The sequence below is a fragment of the Mirounga angustirostris genome, unplaced genomic scaffold, assembly GCF_029215605.1.
Source record: "Mirounga angustirostris isolate CCGP_5_RB_7025 unplaced genomic scaffold, mMirAng1.0.hap1 SCAF_12, whole genome shotgun sequence".
NCBI classification, from domain to species: domain Eukaryota; kingdom Metazoa; phylum Chordata; class Mammalia; order Carnivora; family Phocidae; genus Mirounga; species Mirounga angustirostris.
In genome coordinates this window covers 17,473,482-17,498,853 of record NW_026991720.1, presented here as the reverse complement: position 1 = coordinate 17,498,853, position 25,372 = coordinate 17,473,482, and the positions used below count along the sequence as shown (strand labels likewise).

Here is a 25,372-nt window from a genome sequence, read left to right as displayed (position 1 = left end):
GGTGGCCCTCGGCGCCCCCCTCCCGCCTCCCGCCGCCGCCAGGGGCCTTCGCTCCTCGCCACCCTCGGCTCGGGCCAGAAAGACTTCTGAAACCCTTGTCGGCTTCCAAGAGTCCTCCCTTGTCTTGGGGGCAGAAAAGGCGGGCAGTGACAGGTCCCGTGTGCACAAAAAGCCTGGGCTCCTTGCCTCCTGGTTTAGGTGGGATTGGGGAGCATCATTTTGCGCCCAGCACAAAGGGAGCGGGAGAGGAGGCTGAGCCCAGGCATAGTGGGTTGCCTCTTTGCTTGATTAGTAGCAGAGAAACTTCATTCTAGGGCTCCGCAGAAAGCCCCCCCCCCCCCGCCAATCAAAGGCACACCTCTGCTGCTGGTGGTTCGCCTTGAAGAAATCATAGAAAGGCTTTACCCAGTTAAAAACACCAAGTGCATGGGCTGGTGCCCTCCATCATTTTTGCTCCCTCTGATGGCCTGTCTGGGGCGGTACCCGTTTCTCTTCCGCCTGTGCTTGCTGGACCCCCTTCCCTTAACCCAGGCCCCCAAGTTGGTCAGCGGCGGATGCAGACTTCAAACAGGGCTGGTCTTCTCTCCCAGGACCTGGCACCTGAACTCGGTTCAAATTTCTTTCCTTCAAGTTGGTTTCCCACTTATAATTTGCCTTGAACCTGGGCTTCCAAAGCAGGAAAAAAAAAAAAAAAAATCCCCAAGACTTTCCTTGCTGTCACCGGACAAAAGTCTTGCTGGAAGCCCACCTTAACTTTCCTTCACCTATGGGGAGCCGGACCCAAGCAGTGGCCCTGGTCCCGCCCATGCCTCAAAGCCAATCAGTACGTTGGAAAGATCAAGGCAGTATCTCTTCCAGAGGCAGCCCTGGATTGGTCCCAGCAGGGGCCTGCTGAGTCTGCAGAACCTAGGCAACTTGCAAAGCTTATTTTTGTTTCTCAAACATCCTAGGGGCTGGAGTGATGATCATCATGGTAAACATGATCCCACTTACGCAGAGCTTTCCCTGGGAGAGCACTTATGAACCTTGTCCTTAGGAAGATGTGTTTGGTGGCAGGGAGAAAATGAAATAATAATTCTGGAGAAATTTGCCCCCAGAGTGTACAATATTAAGCCCTTCGGACTTTCCTGATGACAAAGATCATTTGCTTCAGCATCTGAGTGAATACAAAGCATCTGGGTCAGCAGAAGGTGTTAGCCTATAAGAAAGACCACAGACCTTTTTTAGGGAGAATGGGAAGGGTAGCTACTACCTCTCTGGAAAAGTCTAGATGCCGGTCTCATTTCAAAGGCCCTTGGAGCCCAGATGTCAGTGGTCTTTCTCAACTGGAGTAGGTGCTCAAATGCTCCTCTCTGAGGCTCTTTACCAAAAAAGAAGCAGAAAGCTTCCTTTGGCCGGTATGCAAGGAGGAAGGAGATGGGAGGGCAGGGAAGAAGTTGACAAGTTCAGGGTCAGGGCCTTAGCAGCTGTTGCACTCTGCAATTTCTGCTGCTTAGAGATCGGGAGAAGCTGTTAGCCTCTTTTCTCAGAAGGGACATGTGGATAAGGTTACCCATGTTTTTCTTGAATTCACAGAATGCAAGAATGGCATTCCAAGGTCTGCAGTTGGAAATGGTCCCCAGGCTAAACGCAAAGAGACTGGAGAAGTGACTCCAGAAAACCAGTTCTTCTTGACTTCCAAGGCAGGGGCAATTATGGACAGTCCAGGTTCCCTTCCAGGTTATCTTGCCATTGTAGGATAGGCTATGATGACCCATCTCTTTAAATGCATGTGAAAGACTGGCTGCCATGTTTGCTACATTCGGGCCTCCTTCCTGTGCTGATTTTGAAACTCAGAATGAACAAGACCACGGGTGTGATGTTTGGGTGGCAAATATTAAAGAGGCTGGAAAATAATAAACAGCTGCGGAACTCAATATCCACCATTCAACCCCTAGACCACTTCAAATTCCTTGGTGGCATAATCTGACATAACAAAGATTCCATGGAGCCTAGTAAACTCGATCAGGACATTTTTATTACACCATAAGTGAATAATTGTTAAATAAAGTTAGGTAAGGTGAGTGACACAATTAAGACAGTAGTTCTTCTTTGTGACTCTATCCGTTTTTTCAGATGAAGGAAACATTTTCCAGAATACTATGCTTGAGAAATAGAAGGCAGGTTCCACTTAGATGAGGTATCTAAAGTAGTCAAACTCTTAGTAACAGAAAGTAGAAAGGCAGGTGCCAGGCACTGTGGGGGTGGGGGAGGGGAGTTGTTCCAGAGGTATCAATTTTGCAAGATGAAAAGTTCTAGAGATCTGTCATACCACAATATGCATAGAGCTAACACTATTGTACTGCGCACTTAGACATTCAGATGGTAAATTTCACGTTGTGTTTTTTACAATAAAAAAAAGTAAGATGTTAAAATGGGTTAGGCGACTAAGGGGCGCCATGTAAAGACATTTGACAAGCGTTCACCTGTGGAAATACCTCTGACTGATTTATCACTGAGGCGATTCTTTTTTAGATTCAAGGTGAGATGACAGAGCAATGGAAGTTTCAGCACATAGATGTTTTTCAATGTCTCTTGAGTGACACCAGAAGTAGCCATGAGGGTGCCAACTCTAGAAGACGCTTCCAGAATTTTTAGATCCTAAAAGTCCCCAGCAGTATAGAAATGGCAGAATTAGTTACAGGCAAATTCCATAAGTTACAGGCAAATTTCCACGACAGACACCATGCCCTAGATTATTCTATGTGTACATATGACAAAATGTAACCTGGTTGTGATCGTGGTATTACAGTGTGGTATTAATGAGGCAAAATGGGACAGTCCGTTTCTGTCCAGTCTACTACTTTACTGTTCATTGAGCAAAGGGTCGGATCTTGGGGTAGTGGTGGTGAGTGTTATATTTGACTTTGCATGTAAATGAAGTTACTATTATAAACTGTTCTTGTGGGTAAATAGTCAATTTGTATTCAGCCTAAAATAGTCATTACTAGTGTCATCTAGTTAGTAAAAAGGGAATTGTCATTTGTCTTTAAAAAGGTCATGCCCTTCTTGTTTCTATTTTTTTTAGTCATTGACTGCCACAAAAATATGGGCCCTGATTTATGACTACACAGGTGCCTTTCATTTTTTGCTGCAGGATGAATGAACTACCATTTTATCACTGGTCCTGGGAACCATCCTCCTATTCATGGATCTCCTACTCCTGGGAGCAGGCATGTATATCATAACATGGAAGACAGGGAGGGCCTACAGGGTGGTCTTTCCACCCAGTGACTGGAAGAAAGCACTCAGATCCAACCTAAGGGGGGGTGGAGCCCTGGGGTGGGATGCAAGACTCTGAGGCCGGGCTATTGCCCAATGTCGAAGGGTTGAGACCTCTGCTCACCTCCTCCCCACCCCACATCCAGGGAAAGTACAAATAGCGGAGGCAGACCATGAGGCTAATCTGCCTTTTGGGAAATCCCGGACCCTGTACATTGACCTTTGTTTGAGTCAGACAGTGATACCCGAAGGGGGCAGAAAGACAGTGAGTATCAGAGTGCAGGCAGGCAGAGTTCAAGTGAGCAAAAGTCAGCCCAAAGAGACTGGGAGACGCCTCTAAGAAGTGGACACAAAGATAATCAGAACTGGGCTCAAAGCTAGAGCAGAAGAGACACCAACTGAAATAAAGAGACCAGCTTAGTAACCATGTCAAAGAGAATACGTAATATTAGAAAGAGAAAAACTGAACAAAAAGCAAATATCAGAGACTGCATTTGAGGGAGGTAAGAGAGAAGTATAACCAGGGAATGAGAACCAGAGAGACTGACAGTTACTAATCTTCTGAACCCAACTGCATGAGGATGCCAAGCTGTATGCTTCTCTGATGATGAATACCTTCTTCCTCCATCCTACTATTTCTCCAAGGTGATCATGCAGCTTGTGCGGCTCGGAAATCACTTATTCAAAGTTTTTAAGAAGTCCAGAGCAGCTTCGGGCCTCATCAAATGACAACTGTTAAATACCCATTTCAGTATTGAATTTAGCCCGATAAGGTCTCACTCATTCAACGATTAGACCTCTTGCAATGGTAGCCTCCAAAACCCGGCTGTCAACCCAGGAGAGCCAGAAAGATCTCTGAGCTGGTGGGGAGTCTGTCCTAGAGCCCAGGGCTTTCCTGCTAGCAGAGATCTTCATCTGCTAACTCATACTTAACCAAGAATTATAACAAGCCTAGCCATCTTGTTCTTCAGGCGATAGCAACTACAAAAGAACACAATGCAAAGGGCGGGTTCTGTCGGCAAGAAAGAAAAGTGCATCTCAAAGCCTCACGGTGAAGAAGGCGGCAGAAGAGCTCAGAGCACATGCAGAATTAGAAGAGCCTGGGGCCTTCCAGGATTGGGGCAAACAGTCCAGCAGTTCCCTTAGGTCCTGCTGTCCTCTCTGTAATAGCTCGCACTTAGCTCAATGATCACGGGCATTTGAGAAGCAGTTAAAGCAATGTTAAAGGTTATTTTATCCAACTCCTTCATCAGGGTGTTTCAAAGATATTAAATAAGAGCCTAAGGTGTTTCATATGTAGACTTTAAAAAGATACCAGGTCAATATTGCTCAAAGGGAAGTTTTGGCATTTGAAAGGGGAAATCCTGTCATCCGAAAAATCATTTTTATTCGGAGCACCTCATTTGCTGATGATGCTAAATGATTTTAAGCATTTAACTAGACATGGCCATTGGTGCCACCTCTTCATTAGGGTGATGAGGGTGACCCTCTCTGCATTAGCTTGCTTTCTCTGTTTGGAAGACAAGACATGACTGTTGCAGCCTTTCTGTGGGCCCCCTTCATGTTTCTCCTCTGTATTAGATCAGCTTTCAGAGAAGAAGAATCAAGACCTATAGGTCATAAAATTACTGATTTTCTGACTGATCCTTCTTGGTGACTTTTGGAAAAGGTGAGAAGTTTATCTTTGATAACCATGTATTTATTTGGCTATAGCTCTAGGTTGGGGTTTTTTTTTTTTTTTTTTTTTTTTTTTTTAGTCTCTTACTATAGAACCTTTGGAAAGATGTTCAATCAGCCTCACAGCCTGAGGTCTGTCCCCCATCTTCCCACCATGCCCAAACCTCTGTGTTGTCTGCTCTAGCTCTGTGCTCGCCCTTGGGTGTTGGGGGCAGTCACTTGGTGTTGGAGCATGGCTGAGACTTCTACATGTCGCCAGGCAAATCATTGGGCCTTTGGAGGCATCTCAAAATTATCACTCTAGCCCTTTCTTCCAGCCCAGGTCACACTGTGACATGAATCAGATGTGCTTGTCAGGAATCTATAAGGGGCAAAGAACATGACGGCGTCCTTATGTTACCTCTGCTACTCTGAGTTGGTGGCATGTGCTTTGTTGCTGGGCTCTGTAAATGGAGTAGAGAATGAAGAGTATTTGGATTACTGTGTGTGTCGGTCCCTGCTCTGTGGTCCTGGTGCGGGCCAGTCTCTCAGGGAGACGCTCTGGGGCCTGAGGACCGCATCAAGTCATGCCGCAGGGCCTGGAAGAGGCTACGGAGGGACTGGGCCCAGATGTCCTTCTGATGCCCTTGGGACAGGGCTGTGCGGTAGGCCGTGTAGGCCAGGGTCAGCGCTGTCCTTTCAAAGTCCTCTTTCTTGAGGACGCCAGGGTGGCTGGAGAGGCTGATGCTCAGCCGGCGGATGTCCGGGATGCTCTTGGGGATCACGTGATTGCAGATGATGTGGAAGTCAGAGGCCTTCCTCAAAGAGGCGAGCTCCTCGTCCTTGATGGAGATCTGCAGGTCAGGGCTGATGTCAAGTTCAGCTAGCAGGAACTGGAGAGAGACATGGGACGTGGAAAGACATGAAGCATTTGGGCATCGCTGAGGACATTACTGTGTTCATTATCACATATGTTCATCTAGGGAGGCAGCTGCGTCTCCAATTCTGACTTTCTCACTAGCTGTGTAACCCTGGGTGAGTTACTTAACTTCTCTGAGCCTCATTTTCCTCCTCTGTGAGATGATTAGTGACAACAACACTTCACTGGGATATTGTGAGAAGTAAGACAAATACGGTGCCTGGTACAAAGCCACTATTTCAGGGACTGCTTACTGTTACTAGTGGCCTGGACCAGCACACTAGTTCCTGATCTCCCTCCCACCCACCCACCCACCGAAGATCTTCTAGAGCACGAACTGACTATTTTGGGTAATTTAAGATCAGAAGCTGAATTCGAAGGATGCAGAGAATTGTGCCAGGAATTAAGTGGGATACAGAGATTTGTCCTCATTTCTCACCTGTTCTTTAAGAGTAGCGTGGAGTCTGCCACGTGCATCCCCTGCTCTGTGCCAGGCTCATCCCAGCAACATAATAAATACTTCTTGGACTCCGAATTCTAACTTTCCTCTCTGTCTCTGACTCCCTCCTGGCTCTAATCCATCCTCCATGCTACTGTCTGCTATCTTTCTAGAACAGATCTGTTCATGTGACTCCCAAGTTCAAGACTTGGCAAAGTTTGCCCCCATGGCGGGATTTGAAATCCCTTCCCCTTCCCCCAGCTCAACTGCTTGGCTGCACAAGGCTGTCTCTTAGCCAGACAGTTCTGGGACGTGGAGGATGTGAGAGGATATCAAGGCAGGAGGGCAATTTTGGAGATCATCGTAGTTCCTCATTTAATAGTGGAGGAGATTCAGGCCCAGAGAGCAATGGCAGCTGACCCGAGGTCACCCAGCTGGTGGGGGCAGAACCAGAACGACAGCTCAGATCTTGAACTGGGAATTCTATCACTGAACCAGTCCAAGCAGCCTTGGGGAATCTACCTGTGGTTTGAGGATGAGTGGGGTCTTAGGGGCCCAGGTGAGAGGGGCAGAGGAAGAGAGCTTCGGGGTGGCCCCAGCCCATCAGAAACGGAGCTGTCCCAGCATGCAGTTCCTGAGACACGGCTCAGCTCAGACACCTGGCGTGGCATTGCCCGAGCACTCCTGACCAGTCCTGCCTCAAAACCTCTGCTTGGGGGGCGCCTGGGTGGCTCAGTCGTTAAGCGTCTGCCTTCGGCTCAGGTCATGATCCCGGGGTCCTGGGATCAAGCCCCGCATCGGGCTCCCTGCTCGGCGGGAAGCCTGCTTCTCCCTCTCCCACTCCCCCTGCTTGTGTTCTTGCTCTCGCTAACTCTCTCTCTGTCAAGTAAATAAATAAAATCTTTAAAAAAACCAAAATCAACAACAACAAAAAAACCTCTGCTTGGGAATGTTGCCCGACTCTGCTGCTCGGGTGCTGGCCGTGGCACCTTGGGGCCAAACGGAAATCTCTGATTTTGCCTTGACTGAACTCCCGATGCCATCCTTCCGTGTCATGGCGTGTGGGAGAGGGGAGGAGATACGAGGAAGACCTGGCTCTGGGATGGGCGGGACGGGATGAATCCGCCAAGTAGTCTAGACCAGTCCCTCTGGCGCTTAGGTCCCTTCTCCAAAAAACACAGAGAAGGCCTTGAATTGACCACTTTCCCTTCTGCCTACCTCATAGAGCAGTTCGACTTCCTCCAGGGAGTTCTGCAGGACGGGGTTCAAGGGCATTGATGAGGATCTCTTTGGCCGATGAGCAGCAGGAAACAGCACGGCTGCAAGAAACCAGAGTTAGCTGGAGGGGCTGCGCTGTGCACATGGCCTGGAGGCCGGCCAGCCAGTCCAGAGAGTGACTGACTCCAGGTGGCGGTAGACGTGAAGCGGCGAGAGGTGACAGATGACTCTGGTTTGTCCCCGAGAGCTCCCAGGCATGTCAGACATTACTATTTCAGACCAGCAACTTCAAACCTGGCTGCTCATCAGAATCATCCCAGAAAGTTTTGAAAAATATGCATGTCTAGGGGTATGTATATCCTAGAGAATTTACATAGAACAAAATAAAACAGAAATGAGCAAACTGACAGCCCTCCCCCTGCCCCAATTCAACAGATGAGTTCTCTAATAATACTGCTCCCTTTATCAATAGGAAGGGCTGGTTTATATTTATTGACAACCCTTTTAATGAGAGGATCAGACTTCTGGCTAGTCCCCGGCCATCTGAGATACAGCCGCCAAGAATCTGAATACCGGTGACAAAGTGCGGGAAAGGAGCTGCCACGAGACCCTGACGCTTGGCCCCAGGGGTGTGGTGAGCCAAGGTCAGCGCTTCCCCCAAGGGCTGGCTGACTTAGAGATGCATTTGGTATGAAGTCAATGACTTGTCAGTGTTATTCCTTGGGGACTGCATTTAGAAGTTGTAGCTGGAGGAAGATGGATGAGCTGCTAGAGGTAGAGGGCGTAGCAGAATTGGGAACTGACAGAGGAAGGTGAAGGAGGAGACCAACTATTAGAGTATGGGAATAACCGGGACAAACTGCCGTTCTCCAGGACCGTGTTGGGTAGGAGCAGACAGCCCCGTTCAGCCCAGCCCCACCTTGTACCAGGGCACTGTGCAGAAGGGATTGGTCCCCCTGCTGCCGGCTGATAAAGAAAGATGCATCTTCTTCAAGACACTTGAATGTGATCTGCCAGAAGCCTGGGCAACGAACTGTAAAAATCCAAGAGACTTGGAGGTAAGTAGCGCCCCCTGAAGTTGTGCAAACCACAAGTTGTACAACCATACACGACAGTTCTCCTTCTTGATAATGGTGCCCTTGGAACCACCAACAAAGAGTCTAGTGATGTCCAGTGTACTCTGGTTAAAGAAGGCAGGGCGCTGCCTAAGCATTGTAGAAGGTTTTCAATCGGAAGTGATACAAGTGAGACATCTTCAGTGTAAAGGACATTTCCTGAAAAGCCCACTGGTGGGCATCTCCTACTTCCTGGAAAAAGCTGGCTGGATATTGTATTGCTATAATACTGTTTACTCTGTAACTCATTTATTATCTATACCACAGGTTCCTCCCGGGCTGGGATATATACGGTTTCGTGTTTCTCTACCCCAGCAGAGCCTGGCAGGCTGACCAAATCCCTGCACTTAAGGAAGCCTTGACGGGCAGAGTGACCAACTCTGCTTTCCCAGAGCATTTTGGGGGAAGGAGCCTATAAATTGCTGAGCAATAGTTCCTAGCCCAGCAGTTTAGCAAAATTTGTTTTCTTTGCCAGGAAAGTGCCAACTTCCCACAGAATCATAGATTTTAGGTCTTGAGAAGGCCTTGGCCTCTGTTCACTCATTGCCTCTGCCTACAGTCTCAGGTGGAGGGAGGCATCCCCTGCTCCACTGATTTGCAACCTTGACCCAAGGGGCTGATGCATGGGTCCCAGCTGATTTAACTGAGTGGGGTGCACATGGGACAGGAAGAGTTTTTTTCAAAGCTTCCTAGGCTTCTTATGGCAGCTTCTAATGGCAGCCGAGGTTGAGAATCAGAGGGTGCTTGACCTGACGTTGTGGAGAAGGAGCTGCCCCGGCCATATGGCCACTCTTAGGGTAACCCAGCGGTTGTCACCCTTGACCGGACATCCGGATCACCTGGGAGCTTGGAAAATCCCGAATGCCCAAGGCCAGCTCCCAGGCCAACTCATGGGCCTCTCCCTGGGGTGGATGTAGGCAATGGGACTTTTTACAGCTTCCAGGTCATTACAGTGGGCAGGCATTGGGTTATCCAGACCCACAGCCAAGCAGCGGGCACCCTGCTATGAGGTGAACCCCACTCCCATCTGAGGGGTCATCTGAAGAGACCAGGGCCATCATGTTCTTGGAGACAAACGAGTAGAGGCACAAAGGGGGTGCGTACTTTGACTCCAATTTCTCTTTGGTGGGAGATGACACCAGGATCAGACCTGGTTTTAGACCGAGATGTGACCTGCTTCTTTCTGTGTGCCCTTTTTCTCTTCTTACTATGAAAGGGTGGATGAAATCCCATTCTCAGGATAGGATCCAAGAGCAACTTTACTTCTTTAATTCTTGTCCCTGGATTCCATTCTTATTGTGAAATTACAGGTATTGTTCCCTTAAAAAAATTCACACCTCAGTAGGTGAAGGGGATAGGAGGGAATGAATGCCCTGGGCATGGAGCCCTTTCTGCTTCCTGTCTTCTCAGACTTGGGATGGCTGCCTTCCGGAAAGTTCTTCACAGCTGAACTGTCTCCCTGTGAACACCAACACTCCTTTAACACACACATCCCAAGTGGACCTTGAGTTCTCAAAGAATGGGGAAGAAAATACTTCTGGATTCAAAGCTCAGCTTAATCATGAAAACACTGTTGTTTCCAAGAGCCCTTGTTCTGATTCTTTTTAAAAATGGTAACACAGTTTGGGGAAGATGGTTAGAAATAGCTTCAGCCTCTGGACCAGGAGACTGATCATTGCCCCAGAAAGTGTATGTGTGGGGGGCACAGAAATCTGAAAGATGGACAACCTCCCCCCTTGTTCTCCTGCTCCGCATGCTTCCACCACCTTCTGCCGGAGCCCCACCCGTTGCTGGGGCTGCTTGGATGGTGTATCCAGCAGGTGCTTTTCTACCACCCTGGGTGTGGAAATACAGCTGGCCCCTGGCCAGACATCTGAGAGGCCGGGGTCTGACTCTCTGAAAAGAAGGCAAGGCCTGGAGAGGGATAGATTCACCTTTGCAGAGATGCTGGAGCGGGGCGGGGTGGGGCGGGAAATAAGCTATGTCTGGTCCTCGGCAAAACATTTGGATAAAAGGTTAAATATACAGTCACTCCCGATGTTCTTGTCTGCGACAGGGAAGGCTGGACCCTGCCAGAAAGGCAAATGGCCCACACGAGAGCTGACCAGCTCCCAGAGGCATGTATGAGCGAAGCTTTAAGCTAGACCTGCTCCCGTGTGGTTAGACACGCTCCCCCAGGAAGCCTTTCCTGCAACCCTGCTGGCCACCGGTGTCCTTTCTCCAGCTCCGTATGCCCTCTGCGTCCTGTCTCCACATTTCCCATCTTGCTGTCTGTCACCCTGAAAGCGTTCGTCAGGGTGGCCGGCTCCTGGGAGCGAGGGAGGAAGTTCATGCTCCCCCTGCTTGACCTCAATGTCTGCGTAACACTGGGCTTCAAGGGAAGGCTCAATATATATGTGGGGATGATTTTAAAGATGAGCCAGGGATTTTGGGGGCGCCTGGGTGGCTCAGTGGGTTAAGCGTCTGCCTTTGGCTCAGGTCATGATCCTGGAGTCCCGGGATCGAGTCCCACATCGGGCTCTTTGCTCAGCGGGAAGCCTGCTTCTCCCTCTCCCTCCGCTGCTCCCCTTGCTTGTGCTCTCTCTCTCTCTGTCAAATAAATGAATAAAATCTTAAGAAAAAAATCTTAAATAGAAATAAAGATGAGCCAGGGATTTTTAAAAACCTCACCAAACCAAAACAGCTGTGCAGACTCTTCAGGCTTTGCTGAGGTTTTCCTGTCCTGCCAGCTCATCACCTACCTTGATGGAGGTCATCATAAGCTTGACTGCCTGCTCATCTGGGGCAGCACGGCCTCCACCAGGCTGATGGGAGGGAGACCTGAGGGCTCCCCACTGGATGGCTATTAGCGATGGCACCTTTGCGGAGAGAGGGGACAGCGGGGACAGTGTGGGAGGCCAGAGACGGGCAGAAAGACCCCACCCGAGCATGGAGCCTCAAGCAAGAAGGCTACTGGGACAGGTTTGTCGAAATCACTGACTTCATGTGCCTCTTGCTTGATGTAAAACTGGGCCAATTTGTTTTCTTCTTCTCCTCTCAATACTCTGCAGCCAGCCTGCCCTCCAGCTATTTCTTCAGGACGTGAATGTGCCCATGAGGACCGCTCAGTGTGACCAGGGGACATCAGAGGCTTCCATGTCTCCTAGCACGAAGGTCTGCTGCAAGGCTGGTCTCGGGGCAGGGAGACCGTAAGCTTCTCCCCTCATCCGCGACTCCCTGGCCATATGAGCCTTGTGGGGGGGACATTGAGGGTCTATGATATATCGGACAGACCAGCATAGAACAAAGGATTTTCTTGCTAAAGGTCATGCATGTTCACTAATCCAGTCCGGGTACTGGATCCAGAGATTCGAGAGTCTGTATTACGGCATGTTCTGTCCATATCTTCTGCTGAGAGACGCGTTCGGACCGCAGACCAAAGTTGTTAAAATGTGAAGCTCAGATACCGTAAAGGTGCATGAGCCCACTGTGGGCTAGTCGACGTGCTCTGTGCTTTCCGTACGCACCTTGTGAGGTGAGTACTAACATGCCATTTCACAGATGAAGAAACGTGCAGGTTAAGAAACTTGCCCTAGGCCACCCAATTTGTTTGCCGTAGGACTGAGATAAAATCCAGACCTCGCAGGCTCCCAGACCCTATCTCACCGATAGGGAGAACAATGCTATCTTTTTGCAGGTGTATCGCCCCGAAGACTGGGCTCAGGAAAGATAGTGCAGTTAATTATGAATGAATGCATTTGGTATAAGACATATTCTGAAATGAATCACACATAATTTTTTCTTTTTTTAGAGAGAAAGAGTGTGCGTGAGTGGGGGGAGGGACAGAGGAAGAGGGAGAGAGAGAATTTTAAGCAGGCTGCACGCCCAGCGCAGAACCCAATGCAGGGCTCGATCTCACGACCCTGAGATCATGACCTGAGCTGAACTCCAGTCAGCCGCTTAACCGACGGTGCCACCCAGGCGCCCCTTACCACACACAGAATTTTAAAAAATTCTCTAACTTTGATTTATAATCCTGTGATACGCAAGGTCACATTACTACAGCCCTGCGATCACTCTCCTACATAGACCCTCAACTCCTTTGCTCCCTCTTTGTTCTCTGCAATCCCTTGGCAAAGTCACAGCGCATCTCCGCCCGTGTCCCCTGCTGCACCTGTGCCCCCGGATGTGGCCGGAGGAAAACACAACCGTGTCACGTGCTCTCATCGTGAGTTCACGGTCGTTCGGCTCACAGGGGCCTTTCCATGCTGCCCGACCACGCTCCGGATTTCCTGGTTCCTCCCACTTGGTTTCACACCTTCTAGTCTTTCCTTAAAGCTGCCTGCGTCTTGTCCGCACACTCGGGACTTCGCTGTTGTGCCCGTGCGCCCGTCCGGAGCCGACCTCCCCCGCGTGCGAGCGCCGCGTCCGTGGAGATGGCACGCAGCTCTCCACCCGTTCTCTTTTCTCTCCCGCGTCTTCCATCCCCCCTCGCTCCTGGGTCTTCCATCCCCCCCCCCTCGCTCCTGGGTCTTCCATCCCCCCCCCTCGCTCCTGGGTCTTCCATCCCCCCCCCCCGCTCCTGGGTCTTCCATCCCCCCCCCTCGCTCCTGGGTCTTCCATCCCCCCCCCCCTCGCTCCTGGGTCTTCCCCCCCCCTCGCTCCTGGGTCTTCCATCCCCCCCCCCCGCTCCTGGGTCTTCCCCCCCCCTCGCTCCTGGGTCTTCCCCCCCCTCGCTCCTGGGTCTTCCATCCCCCCCCCCCTCGCTCCTGGGTCTTCCATCCCCCCCCCCCTCGCTCCTGGGTCTTCCATCCCCCCCCCCTCGCTCCTGGGTCTTCCATCCCCCCCCTCGCTCCTGGGTCTTCCCCCCCCTCGCTCCTGGGTCTTCCATCCCCCCCCCCCTCGCTCCTGGGTCTTCCATCCCCCCCCCCTCGCTCCTGGGTCTTCCATCCCCCCCCCTCGCTCCTGGGTCTTCCATCCCCCCCCCGCTCCTGGGTCTTCCATCCCCCCCCCCCCGCTCCTGGGTCTTCCCCCCCCCTCGCTCCTGGGTCTTCCACATCAGCACCAACACTTGTTCTGTCCGAGAAGCATAAAGCCCTCTGTACAGGCGGCTCTTCCTTCCCGCCTGCCTCTTCCCGCGGCCGAGCCCCCCTCATCCCCGCTCTCTCCTCGCTTCGGGCCTCACCGCGGCCCTGCAGACTTGCGGCCTCGCCCTCCAGACCCCACGGCCGGCCACCCAGCCGCCGGCGCGCATCGCCTTGCCGGCCTGTGAGAGCTGCCTCTCCTGACCTGCACCTGGGCCGACGCCAGCGCGCGCGCGCGCGCGGACGCGCGCACGCACGCACGCACACACCACGCACACATACCCCCCCACACCCCCCAGACGCATGCCACGCCGCACACACATGCACACACATGCACACGCCACACCACGCACACCGCACACACCACATACACCCCCCCCAGACGCATGCCACGCCGCACACACCACGCACACACACATGCACACACCACACCACGCACACATACCACACACACACACCCCAGACGCATTCCACGCCGCACACACATGCACACACGCACACACCACACCACACCACGCACACTGCACACACCACATACACACACACACCAGACGCATGCCACACCACACCACGCACACATACCACACACACACACCCCCCAGATGCATGCCACGTGCACACACACATGCACACACCACACCACACCACGCATACATACCACACACACACAAACCCCCCAGACGCATTCCACGCCGCACACACATGCACACACGCACACACCACACCACGCACACCGCGCACACCACATATACACACACACCAGATGCACGCCACACCGCATACACCACGCACACACACATGCACACACCACACCACACCACGCACACATACCCCCCCACACCCCCCAGACGCATGCCACGCCGCACACACATGCACACACATGCACACGCCACACCACGCACACCGCACACACCACATACACCCCCCCCAGACGCATGCCACGCCGCACACACCACGCACACACACATGCACACACCACACCACGCACACATACCACACACACACACCCCAGACGCATTCCACGCCGCACACACATGCACACACGCACACACCACACCACACCACGCACACTGCACACACCACATACACACACACACCAGACGCATGCCACACCACACCACGCACACATACCACACACACACACCCCCCAGATGCATGCCACGTGCACACACACATGCACACACCACACCACACCACGCATACATACCACACACACACAAACCCCCCAGACGCATTCCACGCCGCACACACATGCACACACGCACACACCACACCACGCACACCGCGCACACCACATATACACACACACCAGATGCACGCCACACCGCATACACCACGCACACACACATGCACACACCACACCACACCACGCACACATACCCCCCCACACCCCCCAGACGCATGCCACGCCGCACACACATGCACACACATGCACACGCCACACCACGCACACCGCACACACCACATACACCCCCCCCAGACGCATGCCACGCCGCACACACCACGCACACACACATGCACACACCACACCACGCACACATACCACACACACACACCCCAGACGCATTCCACGCCGCACACACATGCACACACGCACACACCACACCACACCACGCACACTGCACACACCACATACACACACACACCAGACGCATGCCACACCACACCACGCACACATACCACACACACACCCCCCAGATGCATGCCACGTGCACACACACATGCACACACCACACCACACCACGCATACATACCACACACACACAAACCCCCCAGACGCATTCCACGCCGCACACACATGCACACACGCACACACCACACCACGCACACCGCGCACACCACATACACACACACCCCAGACGCATGCCACGCTGCACACACCACGCACACACACATGCACACACCACACCACACCACGCACACTGCACACACCACATACACACACACCCCAGACGCATGCCACGCTGCACACACCACGCACACACACATGCACACACCACACCACGCACACATACCTCCCCCACACCCCCCAGACGCATGCCACACCGCACACACCATGCACACACACACGCACACACCACACCACGCACACATACCACATACACACACACACCAGACGCATGCCACACCGCACACACATCCACACACACACACACACCACACCACGCACACGGCACACACCATATACACACACACACACACACCAGACGCATGTCACACCGCACACACCACGCACACACATGCACACACCACACCACACCACGCACACATACCACACACACACACCAGACGCATGCCACACCGCACACACACGCACCCCCGCACACACTCCTACCACACCACACACATACCACATACCACACACACACACACTCCACATATGTATGCACCATACCCCCACACAAACCAGACCCATGCCACACACACATGCACACACACCGTACATACCACACAAACACACATACCCCACACATACGAGCACTGCTCCCACTACACACCCATCCTGCTGTCTATAGTCTTCCCCATCTCTCTCAGTTGCTCAGGCCAAAAACCTTGGAGTCATCCTCGATTTTTCTCTTTCACATCGCACATCCAACCAATCAGCAAGTCTTCCCGGCTCTGCCTTCAAAATATATCTGGAATCGTCTACTTCTTGCTAGACTCCTGGTTCAAGCCTTGAGCACCTCTCCTAAAGTTGTCTTAGCTTCCATTCTTGGTTCCCACCCTTGTTCTGTTTTTTTTTTTTTTTTTTAAGATTTTATTTATTTATTTGACAGAGAGAGAGAGAGAGATAGCAAGAGCAGGAACACAAGTAGGGGGAGTGGGAGAGGGAGAAGCAGGCTTCCCACCGCGCAGGAGCCCGATGCGGGGCTCGATCCCAGGACCCTGGGATCATGACCTGAGCTGAAGGCAGACGCTTAACGACTGAGCCACCCAGGCACCCCCCCCCTTTTTTTTTTTTAAAGATTTATTCATTTATTTGAGAGGGAGAGAGAGAGTGAGAGAGAGAGAGAGAATATGTGCGAGCAGGGGAAGAGGTAGAGGGAAAGGGAGAGAGAATCTCAAGCAGACTCCTGCCACCCCAGCCACAGGCCTCTTCACTGCTATGTGAGCATACCAGGCATGCTTCTGCCACAGGGCCTTTGCACTTCTCTTTCCTTTGCCTGGAATAATTCCTCCAGCGATTGCATGGCTTACTCCCATGTTTCTTTCAGGCCTTTCATCACCTCCTCAGGGACACCCTCCCTGATTTCTCTATTTAAAAGTATAATCCTTTATACTCTGTCCCTAATTTATTGTTAGCAAACAAATCAGATGTCTTATTTATATTTGTGTTTGTGTCTGTTTCCCTCACTAGGATGTCAGCTCCCTGAGGGCGTGGGATCTTGTCTGTTTTGTTCGGTGCTGTATTCCCAGTGCATAGCATCTTGCCCACAACTATCGAAGGAGTAGATGATCCCATAGAAACACATTAACTACCCTTGTCACTAAACCCCATTCTTTTCAAACAGAGTGCTTTACTAAATCCTTCTCTCCCCTCCCACCCCCCTTTTATTAATATGCTTCACACCCAGTGTGGAGCCCAAGGTGGGGCTTGAACTCACGACCCTGAGATCAAGACCTAGACCGAAATCAAGAGTCAGATGCTTAACTGAGTGAACCACCCAGGTGCCCCTAAATTCTTCTTTCTAACAGGAGGATTCTAGAACTTACTCTTAGTTCCAGGTGCTGGCTAATTATCAAAATGTAGATGTGATCTCCTGTCTCTACCACCCCTCCCTTTATCTCCGAGGAGCCTGTATTCTTGCCCGAGAGAAGCCCCTTTTAATGTTCTCAGTCAAGGCGGGCGCCTGTCTCCCCAACACCTTAGCTTGTCCAAGCTTTCTTGCCCAGACATACAGACAGAAATCTCCTTAAATGGAAGAGCCTGTCTGTGCTCTGAAGCCTGACCTTCTCGTTGACCTTTTGTAATCTGGGATAAAAATCTTCTACCCCGCCATCTTCCAAACATGTTTGGTAGAACAGAATGGTAGTAAGGCTAAGCTTGGTTCCCGCATAACTGTACACAGCATTTGTACCGAAGAGCTTGTTGGAAAGGATTCGAACTGCACACTGCATCAAGCCAAAATACACGATATTTTTAACGAAGCAGTTGAAGCAACTCAATGGAAATGGTTTGGGTGTGGAAAGGAAAAACTCTCATTTATGAAAGATCTTTTGTGAGATCTTACGGATGTCATTTACTTTTCTGCTCCTGGGCCCGCCCTTCAGAAACGCAGTGACATTCTGAGGGAGCCAGGATCTTGGCCCCGTGTGTTGGGGTCCTCTGGGAGCACCAGAGGGCCAGAGGGCTACGGGGAGCAGGGAGCACCTGGGGGGTGGGGAGGGGATGAGGGAGGGCAGCCGGACTCTGATGCCACAGACGTGGGGTGGGTGACAACCTCCAGCTCTAGCCTTCTGGCTGAATGATCTGGGCTCCTCGACTGCTCGCCCATGCTCTAGTGTCCTTATCTGTGTGTGGTCAGAAGAGCACCTTCCCCGCCGAGTCACTGGGGCTACGGGGCTGTGCTCAGTTACGCGAGTCCTGTTAGGACATACTGAACACTGACCATGGGCCCTTCCCTTCATGCCTGAAAACACACACAGCACTAAAAGGGAATCCTGAAAATGACGTAAATTCCGCCAGATAACTGAAGGGCCATCCTTCCCTATTAACCTGCTTTTAAAAAGAACAATTGACATGTATTTAATAAAAACAGTTATAGTATGTAATGCATACATTTCTTTTTTTTTTTTCTTTTTCTTTTTTAAAAAGACCGGTTAGTTCTCCTTAGCCCCCCAAGTGGTGTTCTGGCAGGACCTGGGGGCTTGGGCCAGGTGTGTCCGGCTGACCACAGGTGAGTCACCAGCTAACCACAGGTGAGTCATCAGGTCTCCAAGAAGTTGGTGGGGCTGGGTCAGGCTGGCGTGGAAAACTGCCTCCCAAGGCTGAATCCTAGAGAGCGGTTCTAGGGAGAGGCCCGGAGAATGGTAGGAAAAAGGCCATCTTGACAGCAGGGTGTGTTCCTTTTGGGTTGATTTCTACATTTCCACTTGGGGGCAGGGGGTGGGGGAGGATGGGGACCGGGGTGCTGGTGCTGGGGGTTGGGGCTTCGGGGAGGGGGGAGAGAGGCGGGGTGGAGGGGGTTGGAGGGGCGTGGAGGGGGGGTTTGCAGGTAGAGGTGGAAGACCCTGCAGGGAGAGGTGGCTGGCTGTTTCGACAGGGAATTCTTCTAAATTAGGCCTGGCACTGGGGTGGGCGGGGGATGGGGTAAGGATGAAGGCGAAGGGAACAGTTAAGTACATTCGGAAAAATTGTTTTTTATTTGGGTGTGACTCCCATTCCATCTTTAAAAAATGGCAATTGGGTATTCCTCTTATAATTAGAAAAAAATGTTAAAAATGAAAAAAAAAATCAACTACGTGGAAGACTTTTTGATGATAGTTAGAGGGACTCTATCTCTTGTTGACTCTGCCGGGAACCACTAATCTAGCACTTAACAAAGCTGCCTCATCATGGCCTCTGTTCCAGCTGTGCTGGCTTCCTGTCTCTAGATAGATTTGTTATTATTATTTAGGGGCTGACCTTCTCCAGGGAGGGGTGGGCAGAGCACTAGCTCCCCGGATGTTGCTATAGAACCTTCTGTGGAATGAGAACCTCAAACTTTCTTCAATGAAATTTTTTTCATTGGTTTAGGTGGTAGGTAATAATTCACAGTGATAAGCTTCTTCACCGTTTACAAAACATTTTATTTACATTTTGAATATGACCCTCACCACACGCGGTGGAGATAAGCTCTGTTATTGTTAATATGTGACTCGTTAGTGAGCCGAAGCTCAGAGAGGTTAAGAGATTTGCCAGACATCACACAGCCAATGAAAGGCAGAGCTTGAATCTTTGCATTTCTTACAGGATTGCCCACGACGTGGCTGTGGTGTTTACAGCCTTGTTACAAATCCAATGATCTCACTTGGCTCTCTAACAGCCTGTGCATTGCGAGGGTGGGTATTATCATCTTTTTCTTTTTCTTTTTTTTTTTTTAAAGATTTTATTTATTTATTCATGAGAGACAGAGAGAGAGAGAGAGAGAGAGAGAGAGAAGCAGAGGGAGAAGCAGGCTCCCAAGGAGCAGGGAGCCCGATGCGGGACTCGATCCCAGGACCCTGGGATCATGACCTGAGCCGAAGGCAGACGCTTAACCATCTGAGCCACCCAGGCGCCCTATCATCTTTTTCTAATAGGCAAATTAGGGAAGGCCCCCAGTAGCACACAGGGTAAGTGGCCGAATGTAACGCCAAGGTCTCTTTGCTCTCCTAAGTGTTGTCTCCGAAGTTTGTGCACATCACGAGCAGGGAGGGTGTGTGTGTGTGTGTGTGTGTGATGTTCCCAGAAAAAAAGGAAAATGCTCCATTAATTATTTGCCTCTGGGTAACAATCATTTCACAGCTCAGCTTAGAGAATTGGCAAATCACTGATCTCAAGCTTAAAACTGAGGGCATAAAACTCAAATACGTGAATAGCTTTTGCTCCCCACCCGTATCAGATTCATTTGCTCTGTGCACCTCTGGTTCACACTCAATGCCCCTTCTTTCCTCAACACTCTCCTTGAGAACCTGGAGGCTCAGCCCCACACCCACCCCTTCCGCCATGCCAGTCTGCGTCCTCTTTTGGAGCTCTAGAAACACCTATGAGCCTGACTTCTTATTCCAGTGCTTCTGGGGAGAGAGACCTCAGTTGATTTTAGGCAGCGGAGAGGGTTGAGTTGAGCTCTGCACGGAGTGGTCCACACTGCTGCTCCCTCGGTCCCCAGCAGTGATCAACTCTAATTGGCTGGACATGCTACCAGTGTCTGCCAACTGGAGCCAGTCCTGGGCATAGAGAAAAGATGCCATGGGGTCCCGGGGAAAGGAAGTCGGCCATGAGGGAACAGCCTTGCCAGGCTCCATCCTTTCTGAGGTGGACCTCGGGGCAGGTGGGAGTAGCTGTCTGACACACACCTGAGTGAATGCTAAAGGATCACTCTTCTTGTCCTGCCACTGGGCCAGCTCTCCCCAGCTGGAAAGATGTGTCCACCCCTGCTTGGAAGCAGCATGGAGATCTCCACGTGGACAGCCAATGCCCAGGACCCCTTGTAGCAGGCCTTTTGCACCCCAGCACCCACAGTCTCACAATACTAGCATCAGTCCTGGTACCTGCTCTTCACATGCCCTGCCGGGCTACAGCAGCTGGGGGGTGGGGGGTGCTCAAGGGAGTCTGCTCACATTCTTGGAAGCAGAGATGACTTAGCTCTGGCATGTCAGAAAGGCATGCCCTCTGCATTCTTCACCTCCACCGAGTTCCCTCAGTGGCTTTGGTATTTTTCAGTGTCCCATTCCTCCTCAGCTTCTAGCATCTTCTAACATGTCAAGAAGCTTCAAGCAATTGGCAGAGAGGAGATAAAAGGAGGGGGGTTGGTGCAGGGTTTTTAATTTCCTTCCACCACCTTATTCTTTCTCCCCCAAATTCCTAGTTGTATTTAAGGAAGAGCAATGAGCATCCAACAGACAAATAGAAAGCAACTCACCCCTGCCCCACCTGTGGGACACAGCAGCCTGGGCATCATAACACAACAGCAGAAGCAGCAGCGTCTTCCAGCACATCTTTTCCTCTAAAAAGGTGAAAAGTTGTCCTCAAACCCAGTGGGATCTTGGGAGCTACAGGTATGCCCGCACTGGTCCTCCCGGCACGAAGATGTAGTCCGTACCCCCGTTCCCTTTACAGACATGCACAGATGCCCTCTCCTGCCCCAGAAGGGTGAAGGCAGAGGCAACCTCCTAAGAGGGGGGGAGTGGGGGGGGACAGGAATTGGGACCTCTGCTAATTCGACTCTCTCCGGGATTGGGGGACTGGGCTTCCACAGAGAGACTCTGTTTTTGAGCACATCTGGAGTGACTCACGGGGCATGTGATCTCCTTGGCAGTGGGGTGGATAAATATAATTTCTGTACTTGAGTTCCATGTGTTGGATGGACCCACTGGAATTTTTCTTTAACAAACAGACTCGTGGAACTTGTTAGAGAGCTGGCTGCCGTCCCCGTCCACACACACACACACACACACACACACACACAGAGCAGAGCCAGGGGCGAGGGCTGCTGGAAGAGCTGGGAGGCCTGGTTGGCAGAAACTGGGGCTGACGGCCCGGAGTTGCCTTTAGGACAGCAGAGTCATTGTAGTGTCTGGGCTGAGTATCACTTGCTGCCCTTTCCCGGAGCTGGACCTAGCCATCTTGGTGCCTAGGGCCAGCTCCGAGAGCCTTCCCCAGGTTGTGGATGGATGGGGAGTCAGCAGTTGTGAGGAGCAGAGGTAGAACAGCGCTGTGGTGCATGGGTATTGTATATGCCACTAATGATCCGGGGACCCACAGTGACCCTCTCCTCCCATTCACATTCATGACACCCCAGTTGCTGGACTGTGTCTAGCTAGACCCGGGACCAAACCACTTTGATTCTCCCAAGCAAAACGGTAGTGTTCTTCCATGATCTTGTTTTGGGTAATTCATTAATTAACTTTTATCGAGATATAATTGACATATAGCATTGTGTAGGCTTAAGGTGTACAATGTGTTGATTCGATTTGCTGCACTTCTGTATTGCAATATGACCACTGGAGTGTTGGCTAGCACCTCTATCATGTCACGTGATTATCATTCCTTTTTTCTGGTGAGAACATTTGAGGTTCATGATCATTTTTAAAGACTGCCATAGACAGACACCATGGTTTTTGTCTCCTATCACCTCTTCACCTTCTCTGAAGGTGCTAGAGCTTCAAGGACATTATAGGATGACTTAACCATGCGGGTTTCCAACCTGTGGAGGTGGTGCCCAGGGTGAATGGGTCCCTGGGGAGATGCCAAGCTCTCTCTGCTTTGATCAGAACGCTTTTTCTTTTGAGCTGAAGGCAGACGCTTAACCGACTGAGCCACCCAGGCGCCCCCAGAACTCCTTTTTTAAATGTTACAAGAATTGGCTTGAAAAACAAACTTGAGTATAAAATTTGAAAACCACTGATCTTACTAATATTAACAATAGCTCTTGGTGCTTAATTTGTTTTGGGCACTGCGCTAGGTCCTCTCCTTGTCTCGACTGATTTAATGCTGGCACCAAAAGCTATGCGGTTAATAGTACAAGACTGCACTCCTGTCCTGTAGATGTATAACATGAGTCACAAACGTAATTTCAAATTTTCTGGGGGCCCCGTTAAAAAAAAGTGAAAAGAAACAGTATTGTAGCAATCGTAATAATACATTTCATTTAACCAAATATATTTGGAATATAATTTCTCTGTGTAATCAATATAAATATCAACAGGATTTTTTTGATTCTTTTTCAGACCAGGTCTTTGAAATCCAATGTGTACTTCCCACAGCACATCTCGGTTCAGACCAGCCACATTTTAAGTATTCAACAGTCACATGTGACCAGAGGCTACTGCTTGGGTGGAGCAAGGCTGGAAGGTAAGAGGGTGGGTTCTGTAGCCCAAGCAACACGGTAAGTTTAGTTAACATTTATCACCTCACATAAGATCTACTTTCTTAGCAACTGTCACATGTACAATCATGTATTATTAGTTGGAGTAACCATGATGTACATCACATCTCCAGGACATATTTATCTTATAACTGGAAGTTTGCACCTTTGACCCACCTTCACCCATTTCTTCTACCTCTGGCTACCATCAGTCTGTTCTCTGTTCCTTTAAGTTTGGTTTTTTTAGATTCCACATATAAGTGAGATCATCTAGTATTTGTCTTTCTCTATCTGGTTTATCTCACTTAGCATAATGCCCTCAACTTCCACCCATGTTGTTCCAAATGGCATGATTTCCTTCTTTCCTATGGCTGAAAATATTCTATTGTGTGTGTGTGTGTTTGTGTATACACACACAACATCTTCTTTATCCATTCATCTGTCAGTGGACGCTAGGTTGTTTCCATGTCTTGGCTATTGTAAATAATGCTGCAATGAAAATGGGGTACGGATGTCAGTTTGAGATAGGGATTTCATTTCCTTTGGATATATACCCAGAAGGCATTGTTGGATCATATGATAATTCTATTATTAATTTTTTGAGGGCCCTCCATATTGTTTTCCATGGTGGCTGCACCAATTTACGTCCTCACCCACAGTGCTCAAGGGTCCCCTTTTTTTCACATCCTCACCAGCACTTGTAATTGTTTGGTTTTTTTGATGCTAGCCAGCCTAACAGGTGTGAGGTGATATCTCATTGTGGTTTTGATTTGCATTTCTCTGGTGATGAGTGCCTTTTCATATACCTGTTGGTCATTTGTATGTCTTCTTTGGAAAAATGTTCAGTTCCTCTGCCTGTTTTTTTAATCAGATTGTTTTTTTGCTATTGAGTTGTATGAGTTCTTTTTTTTTTTTTTGTATGAGTTCTTTATATATCTTGGATATTATTCCCTTACCAGAATATGATTGGCAAATATTTTCTCCCATTCTGTAGGTTGTCTTTTCATTTTGTTGATGGTTTCCTTTGCTATTCAGTGTACTTCCTTTTTAAATCTGCACAGATTACCCAAAGGACCTAGCATGGGATTGGGCACTCTAGCTGCCCATCCAATATTTGTTGACTGATACGGAAGCAGAGAAAGCTCCAGCTCCCCCCCGTTCTCTTGCCAACACTTCTGTGAGTGAGGCAGTGCTGGGGAGGGAAGATGGACATGACTGCCTGGCCATGGGGAAACTAGGGCCAGAAATCACACTCTTGGCTTCCAGTGCTGGGGTTTTTCATAGGTAGGCTCAAATCACCAAACTGTCACCTCCTAATTCCTAAGCTGCATTGAAGATTGGCTTTTGGATTTGGGCTGGGAACGGATGTGTTTGTAACTAATTTCATTTCATAAGATGATGAACTAGGCCTTCTCTCCCACCACTACAACTTGGCAGCAGGAGGGAAATGCCTCGTTTCTCCAGGAGCCTCACTGAAGTCTTGGAAAACCCTGGCCTAGTGCACCGATTTTCCCCCCGCTCTTCTTGTTTGTCTTGTATACCGGGTAAGACTGGCAAGCAAATGGAAGCCTTTTGTGACAGCACAATAAACCCACAACAGTGGAGCTTCCCTGAGTTACTGATTATACAAAGGACACTTAGGGGGTGGTGAGGATGTGCTCCTTAAGGCAACTATTTTCAAGGGCATTTTTGCCTCTGTACTTCCCTTTGTACTTCTTGTCAGCTCTGGTCACCTTACAGCTGAGTTACTCCAAGCATTTACTGAGTTCTGACCACATACCTTATTTTATTTCACTCAGTTTTCATAGCAGTTCTGTTCAGTGGATACTATAATAGAGCCCGTTTTACAGATGGCAAACTGAAGCTTAGAAAGGATCGAGGGCTAGGGTCGCACAACTGTTAAATGGTAAGTACCCCCATATCCTACCCGGCAGGGCCCGAGATGAAAACACGACATCAGTAAAGCAGCTACACAGGGGAAGCATGATGCAGCTGGGGGACTGCTGGGCTGGGCCCATGTACTAGGGAGTAACAGGCGGGGGAGGATTCTATTCATTCTTAGGGCTCTGGTGCAGAAGCACCACGGTCAACACCCACTTGTTTGTCATGCAGTCCTTCATTCCTCTAGTCTTTGAGCATCAACTCCATGCCAG

At 50.3% G+C, this 25,372-nt stretch overlaps 1 protein-coding gene and 2 long non-coding RNA genes across 4 annotated transcripts in view; 2 read left to right on the top strand and 1 right to left on the bottom strand.

The window, feature by feature from the left end:
* Positions 1–2,000: 2,000 nt before the first annotated feature.
* Positions 2,001–21,614, bottom strand: FAM180A (family with sequence similarity 180 member A). 2 transcript variants are annotated; one of them, XM_045864211.3, is made up of 3 exons: positions 21,287–21,614; positions 7,494–7,594; positions 2,001–5,810 (listed from the first exon to the last, which is right to left on the bottom strand). In XM_045864211.3, exons 1-3 carry the CDS (start codon positions 21,312–21,314, stop codon positions 5,466–5,468), a joined length of 474 nt encoding a protein of 157 aa, XP_045720167.1. In that variant the 5' UTR covers positions 21,315–21,614; the 3' UTR covers positions 2,001–5,465. The 2 variants fall into 2 exon arrangements, with proteins under 2 accessions (XP_045720167.1, XP_045720166.1); XM_045864210.3 differs by having other exon boundaries at positions 21,276–21,610.
* Positions 11,923–19,775, top strand: LOC135362056 (uncharacterized). Its single transcript, XR_010406350.1, has 3 exons — positions 11,923–12,122; positions 18,488–18,569; positions 19,625–19,775. It is a non-coding gene; the product is annotated as an uncharacterized LOC135362056 (long non-coding RNA).
* Positions 21,615–23,079: 1,465 nt separating the features above from the next.
* Positions 23,080–25,372, top strand: part of LOC135362057 (uncharacterized) — a 161,989-nt gene continuing 159,696 nt past the window's right edge. Inside the window, exon 1 of the long non-coding RNA XR_010406352.1 lies at positions 23,080–23,206. This is a non-coding gene — a long non-coding RNA (uncharacterized LOC135362057). The remainder of the gene's footprint in view (positions 23,207–25,372) is intronic.

What these genes read in the sequence shown, in the direction of transcription:
- FAM180A (XM_045864210.3), bottom strand. Translation starts at nt 21,351, where the DNA reads ATGTGCTGGAAGACGCTGCTGCTTCTGCTGTTGTGTTATGATGCCCAG. An exon ending in GTCCCACAGGTGGGGCAGGG is followed by an intron (nt 7,595 to 21,275) that starts GTGAGTTGCTTT and finishes GGTTTCTTGCAG; the next exon opens with CCGTGCTGTTTCCTGCTGCT. An exon ending in AAGTCGAACTGCTCTATGAG is followed by an intron (nt 5,811 to 7,493) that starts GTAGGCAGAAGG and finishes GTCTCTCTCCAG; the next exon opens with TTCCTGCTAGCTGAACTTGA.